General features: G+C 44.5%; 1 protein-coding gene across 1 annotated transcript; it reads right to left on the bottom strand.

Annotated features, from left to right (window-relative positions):
* Positions 1 to 2,879: 2,879 nt before the first annotated feature.
* On the bottom strand, positions 2,880 to 7,163 carry LOC104271087 (olfactory receptor 10A4-like). The gene is given in 3 exon segments (XM_009865662.1): positions 2,880 to 3,145; positions 3,148 to 3,647; positions 7,090 to 7,163. Coding segments are annotated over 3 exon segments (840 nt in total).
* Positions 7,164 to 7,609: the final 446 nt, after the last annotated feature.

Below are 7,609 nucleotides of genomic sequence, written 5' to 3'. Positions count from 1 at the left end.
TGCACTGTGTCAAGAATTTTTATTTTGCTTTACTTGTGCACTCAGCTATGATTACAGATGTGAGCTGGCAGAATTGTGCAGCTTGCCTCAATAAGACAGAAATATTCTGCACGTGCTTTTGCATTTGATAACTAATATGCTAAACCTTTCTCTAGTTCCAGTACATGGGCAGGGATGCCTTCCACTAGGCCAGGGTGCTCAAAACCCCATCCAGCCTGGCCTTGAACACTTCCAGGAAGGGGGCAGCCTCAACTTCTCCGGTCAACCTTTTAAACTACAGAACATTGTCCTCTGTTTTTTCACTTGGGAGACATTTAGAATCACAAAGGCAGGGAATCAGAGAAAAGTTAAGGTGGTGGGATTTGGGCTGAAGATCATCTATCTCTGCTTTAAGAAGGGACACCATGTGAAAGGACATATGACATGACATGCAGATTGGAAGAATGAGCATAAGCATAAGCCACTGGCTAAGAGAACAGCATGGGCATAAGCTAAAACTGAGCTAGTATTTTAGCTCCCTTGAATCACTACAGAAAAACTGACACCTCCAGAGAGAGACTTATGACAAGGTTGATGTCAATGATGTGATGCAGCTGTTCAAATGGATTTTTCTACTGTCATTAGTAGGCTCTAAAGAAAAAAACATGCTGGAGATGACTGCTGAGGTTCCAACAGCTCTTCCGTGAATGGAAATCCATGTGTGATTTGACTAAATCTGGGACTGACTCACTCTCAGATGCCTGACCACATCCTCAGGTTCCTAAATATCTCTGTCTCTTTGAACTACACACAACACAGATCATGCAGCAGAAAATTATCCTCCCAGGATAAAAAAATTCCTCAGCATTTTTGCTTTGGGGAGCCGTGTCAGGTCATCACAAGGGCCCCTTTATCTTTGCTACCAAATCAGCCGAAAACTCTTGGTACAATGACGCTAGTTCTGAGTTGTGCAAGGCTCCAAGGACAGGATCCCATCAAAACCTTGAATGATATTTCTTGGGAGAAGTAAGCAATAAATCCACATCTCAATGCTTTGACCTCTCCATGCCATGGAATTTCCAAGCCAACTAAACACAGAGCAGGCAGCAACATCAGGTTACATCATCAGGTGTCGGTTTAACTCGATACTAAAAAGCTCAGAAGAGCAGCAGATTACAGGGCTCTGTCACTTTGATTCCTAGGGAAGAAAGATGCAGGAAAATAATTGGGTCAATGTGACAAACAGTTACAACTACAGAATCAAAAGTGTTGCAAGAACTAAAGAGTGAAATCTGCAGAGACAAGCAAGGGAAGTCTAGTGAGTTGGAGGTAGGGAGTAGAGAACTGTTGAGCACGAGGGGATAGGAAAGAGAACTAAGGGGGTCCTATAAGGGATTGTGTTAAATGTTTGTCTCAACCTTGCTGAAATTCCCTGCGAAGAAACTTCAAGGCTACTATCTGCAAGCTTGGACCACTGAAAAGCCACGGGACTCAACTCAACTGCTGATGAGCCCTAAACAACAACTACGGGGCCCAGTTCAACCTCCGACAAGGCAGTCGTCTTGCAAGTACAAAAGCCCAACTGCGTGCAAGTTGGCAAGTCATACTATATCTGCAAAACCCCAAAGGTGTGCAGTCATACTACCTCTGCAAAAATGGGCCCTCCAGACAACTATGCATGCTCCACCAACAGAAATGCTAGATGGGGTGAAGATTGCTCCTGATGAACCTCGTACGAACCAAATACACATGCGCTAAACAGGAGGAGGATAGGCAAAGCAGCTCTTGGGACACTGCATAATGCCACCTTGAACAACTACTCTTTGGATTTCTTCTCCATCAAATCAAAACAGGCAGACCTGTGAGATGTTGCTGGATCTGTGGTGGTAGATATACTTCTTACTGTCTTAAACATTTTACTGCTTTACTTCCTCATTTCCTTATCTTTCTTTCCTGTTGCTCTCCACAGGTCAATAAAAGTCAATAAAAGTCAATAAAAGGCAGTGCTGTTGTGACATCTGACCTCATTTGTGTCTTAATTTCACCTCTGGGATCAAAACGAATTACCTTGACTCTAAGCGGGTCAAGACAGGTCCCCAGGGTCCCCAGACACAGGGCCATTGCTAAGACCCTTCTGGTTGCCCCCACGTGTCCAGGGATGGTGCGACGATCTTTAGAGCCTCTTCCAGAAGCTCCTCCATGGACGCATCAGGCTCGCTTGGCATTTCCCAGAACATTTGGCTATGGGAGGGCAGCCCAGGGTATGGAGGTCACATCGCGGCTCCGGTGGGCATCACTGCCTGTCTCTTCTGTAATTCAAACGAAAATAAACAAGCAAGAGCTGGGGTTTTTTTTTTTCTGTCTGAATTGTCCCACGTAACCGTACCTCTGCATCACAGCCTGCCAGAACCCCAAAATTATGATCCGATGCTTCCAAGGGTAAGTGGAAGGTGAGACCATCTTCTTCATTAGGGCTATCTTTTCAAGGCAAAAGGCAATGATCAAGAGAGGGAGAAGGGATAAACAATAATGCAGAGACACAAACAAAAAAGGGAGAAGGGATAAACAAAATGCAGAGACAGGTGGTAATTGAGACAATGGCAAAGACTGAGAAAGTCAGTAGCTGCTAGTTAACAGGCCATTAAGAAACTCCAGACACTGCTTTGGAGAGGCTCCTCTGGACTTTAGTGCATCAGGCTGGACTAGCTGGAGAGTAAGTTCCGGTGGGGTGGGATCAGAGGCCAGATCCAGGCAGGGGGCAAGGCAGACAGAAATTATGTAGAAGATTGACTCAGAGCTGCAGGGTAGATACGAATTTTTGATAAGTGATAGCAAGTCATGTCACCCTTCCAGTAATTCACAGAATGTCAAAGCTGTTGCTAGATTTGATTTAATACAATTCATAAACATTGTCGCATATTTATACTTCTGGTGATCAGTCTTTGCAAGGCTTGTTTCATCTCTTTATTCCTCAAACTGTAGATCAAGGGGTTCATCATTGGAGACATCAGTGTGTAAGAGAGAGAAAGCAGTTTGCTGCTGCTGCTTGAATAAAAAGCTTTGGGTCTCAAGTAGGTCACGATGCCAGATCCGTAAAACAGAGTCACCACAACCAGATGAGATGAGCAGGTAGAGAAAGTTTTTCTCTTGTCCTCAGCTGATGGCAGATGGGGTGGAGAATCTGGATATACGATACGACTATAACTAAGAAGGGGACCAGGATGAAGACAACAGCTGTTATGTAGGTGGTGATTTCATTCTTGTAGGTGTCCACACAAGCCAACTTCAGCAGGGGCAGCAGATCACAGAGGAAGTGCTGACTCTTGCTGAGTCCGCAATACGGAAGGGTAAAGATGAAAACCGTCTGCCCTAAGGCCACCAAGACCCCAACCAGCCAAGACGCAGCTGAAAGCAGGAAGCACGTGTTCCAACTCATCATGGTTGTGTAGTGCAGGGGATGGCATATGGCCTCATAGCGGTCATAGGCCATGGCAGCCAGCAGGCAGCATTCTGTGATCCCTAAGAGGGAGAAGATGTACATCTGTCTGGCACAGCCCAGGAAGGATATGCCCTTGCTTTTGGTGAGGAAGTTCACCAGCATCTTGGGGATCGTGGTTGTAGTTTAGCCAATCTCCAGGAAGGACAATTTCTTGAGGAAAAGGCAGCATCTACCATAGTGATCACAAAGATAAGAGTGTTTCCCACCAAAATACTGAGGTACATGAGCAATACCAGACAAAAGAGAGAGCCTTGGATCTCTGGGATGCCGGAGAAAGGTAAAAATTGGAAATAGGTCACCACTGTGTGGTTCCAGCTGGTCATGTCCCTCAGGGTTTTTTAAATGCAGAAATCATTACATATCCGTTTTCTAATTAACCTAGAGAAATAAAAAAAAAATAGCAAACTAAATATCTGCCTATGCATCTCTATAATAGGACAAGATCCCAAAGAGTCAGTGACATTTTACTGATGTGTTTTGGTGGTTTTAGTGCTAAAGATAGTTTAGAGAAGGGAGGGAAGGTTCTTCCCTTCACACAGCTTTTCCTAAGAAAGAAGAGCCTTTCCCAACTAGAGTACCTCACTTCTAGTCGACGGAAAGGAAGATATGTCTTCTTTATGAAGGTCGGATATTTTATATTTCCTTCAGGATGAGCATTGTACTCTGCTCCCCAGTCTTTGAAGTGGTCTTCTCTCCCATTATCTACCCCAGGTCTGCTACCCTAACACGTGCTGCTAAGCAAGGAAGGCTGATCCTTAAACCCCAGAAATGACTGATTTGTTGATAGAGCAGGTTTTTGGCAATGAGTTGCTCTTGCTGTCGTGCTGTGGATGGGGCTCATTCTAGACAGCAATCACCGACTGAGCACAGATAACCCTGTATACACTCCACAGTGCCACACATGGTTGCTACCATCAGCGTGTGTCTTCATTTCCGTCCCACCTGCTTACTACAGAGAAACAAAAGTAGTACAAGTCCCCCAAAACTGGCAAATCTGAGAGCATGTGCTAGCTTTTTTTATCCACTCATTCAGACACACAGAGAGTGAACCCTGGACAGAATAATCCCTTCCTATTATAACAGAAAAGTACTAAAGACTGTGGATTATTATCCAGAAAACTACCTTTGTCCAAGGCACTCTTAGGGAGAAGCAGTTCTTTTTAAGATTAAAGAGCGTCTTGGAATTTGTTTCTATTCCAATAATCCATTCACTTCACAGACAGATGAGTCTCTCACAAAGCAAAACACTGTGTAGAGACAGAAGAACAATAACATGTGGAAGAAGAGAAAGAAGACTGAAGTAAAATCAGGTAGCTCACCAGTCATCAGAAGGCTGTGGTTAATGTTTCCGGAAAAGCCACATCACAAACGTTGAGTATTTCAATGTGTTTATATTCCCAGTGGAAAATAGTCTGTTGGGTATTGATTACTTGCAATTTCATGAGTCAATTATTTTTTCCTTGTTGTTTAAATACAACAAAACCTCTCTCTGGTTCTCCTGTTAGCTTCTGGAAAATAGTATAAGGAAAGACCTATAAGCAATTGCATATCTATTTTAATAAGCTACTTTTAGCCAATCATGGTCCTGGATGTGATCCCGCCAAACTTTAGGGATACAAATTTAATAAGGAAATAAACTACAGAGACCAGACAAAGAAAGAAGGCTTTGCAGGAGGTGAGAACATGTGCACAGCTCATGTCTAACTCTGGCTTTAGCCTTTATAATTACTGGTGAGGGACAGGGCCCTCCATGGGAGATCTCATCCTGTTGGCTCAGACAGGCCCTTCAAATCGTCTTTAGATTCGTAGAAAGGCTTGGATTGGAAGAGAGGTTTGAAAATCATCTAGCACAACCCTCCTGCCATGAGCAGGGACATCTGTCACTTGAGCAGGTTGGTCAAAGACCTGTCCAACCTGACTTCACAGAATCACAGAATGTGAGGGGCTGGAAGAGACCTCAAAAGATCATCTAGTCCAGCCCCACTGAACCCTTTCAATGATGGGGCAACCTGTTCCAGTGTTTCACCGCCCCTATCATAAAAAATTTGTTCCTTTTGTCTAAATCTATTCGCTTTCAGTTTGAAACTGTTTCCCTTTGTCCTCTCACTGTATTCCCAAGTCCTTCTCCCTAAGGCTGTCCTCAATTCATTCATCGCCCTACTTGTATTGGTAGCTGGGATTGCCCCAGCCCAGGTGCAGGTGCACTTGGTCTCTTGAACTTCATGGGATTCACATGGACTTGCTCCTCAAGTGTGCCAAGGTCCCTCTGGATGGCATCCCTTCTCTCTCCTGAAGCAACTGCACCTCTCAGCTTGGTGTCATTCACAAACTTGCTGAGGGTTCATTCAATCCCATGGTCTGGGTTGCTGATGAAGATATTAAATAGTATTTGCACCACTGTGGACCACTGAGGGACATGACTCTTGAATGGTTTCCACCTGGACATTCCACTAGGGCTTCTCTAGCTGTTCCTTCTGCCTGAGCATTGTGACTTTATTCTGTGGCTCTTCTGTCTGTGTAGTTAAAGGCCTGCAGAGGATTCTAATCTGAAACATAGGGCAGCTCTACGTAGAGGACTAGTTAAAATCAAAGGTCCACAAACTACATTTGCAGGGTGGATCTCCCCAATCAAAACTATACGGTTATCTCTCATCTGCCTTCTAAAAAGCCCTTGCCTTCTTGATGAGAAAATTGAAATAAAGGTTCTGATGTTCTGCTACTTTCCCCAGCTCCTCCAGGTCCCAAAACCCAGTCATAACAGAAATGTGGAAAATATTATGACCTCATCAACCGTGCCACAAAGTAGGATGATAATAATCAGATATTAACGTAGGCATTGACAGCAAGAAGCCATGTATCTGGGCCAACTGTTTTACCCTCCCTTTATAGTCAAAGGGGAGAAACAGTTCAACTTAACACATTATTAATGTCATCTGCCTGAGGATGATCCTAAATATCCCGTAGCAGACCTCGCCGTTGACCATGAAAAGAGTCTAGACAAACACCTCAAAAACAGGTGTCTGCATTTTAGATATCTGAAGGCAGGTGAATGTATCCAGTCTTGAAAAAAGAATTCTGAGAATATTGAGAAAACTTTAGATAAGATCATGGGTAGACATGGTATTCATAATGCCTGTCTTCAGCAGGTAAAGAGTAGGATAGTTCCCTCAGCAAAAATAAGGAAGCTCAGAGGAATGGATTTGCTGAAATTACTCTTTTGATTATCTTTAATTCATAGTTCAAAAGCTAGAGCATGAAGAAACTTGCACTGCAATGTGCCTATAGCCCTATATGTAATATGTGCCTATATATAAAATGTGAATCACTGAAATTATTTGCTTGTTTGTTCATAGAATCATAGAATGGCCAAAACTGGAAGGGACCTTAGAGATTATTTTAATCCAACCTCCTTGCCACCAGGAAGCAACCTCATGGAAGTCATAACAGAGAGGCTCTACTGAGGGATCTACACAGGCTGAATAATTGGGCCAAGGCCAGTTACATGAATTTCAACAAGGCCAAATGCCGGCTCCTGCACTTCAGCCACAACAACCCCCGGCAGCGCTACAGGCCTGGGGAGGAGTGGCTGGAATGCTGCCAGACAGAGGGACCTGGGCGTGTTGATGGACAATTGGCTGAACATGACCCAGCAGTGCGACCAGGTGGCCGAGAAGGCCAACGGCATCCTGGCCTGTGTCAGCAATCGTGTTGTCAGCAGGAGTAGGGAGGTGATTGTGCCCCTGTACTCGGCACTTGTGAGACCTCACCTTGAATTCTGTGTCCAGTTTTGGGCCCCTCACTACAAGAGGGACATTGAGGTGCTGGAGAGGGTACAAAGAACGTGTAAAGGATTTGGAGCACGTGTTGTACGTGGAAAGGCTGAGGGATCTGGGGCTATTTAGACTGAAGGAGATTGAGGGGAGACGTTATTGCTCTCTACAACTATCTGATGGGAGGTTGTAGTGAGCAGGAGTTGGTCTATTCTCTATAGTAGAGAGTGATAGGATGAGGGGAAAGGGCCTTAAGTTGTACCAAGGGAGGTTCAGGTTGGATATGTGGAAGAATTTCTTTACTGAAAGGGTTGTCAGCCATTGGAACAGGCTGCCCAGGGAGGGAGTTGAGTCGCCATCC

Source organism: Apaloderma vittatum, unplaced genomic scaffold (assembly GCF_000703405.1).
Source record: "Apaloderma vittatum isolate BGI_N311 unplaced genomic scaffold, ASM70340v1 scaffold143, whole genome shotgun sequence".
Classification (NCBI taxonomy): Eukaryota; Metazoa; Chordata; class Aves; order Trogoniformes; family Trogonidae; genus Apaloderma; species Apaloderma vittatum.
This window is presented reverse-complemented; position numbering and strand designations above follow the sequence as displayed.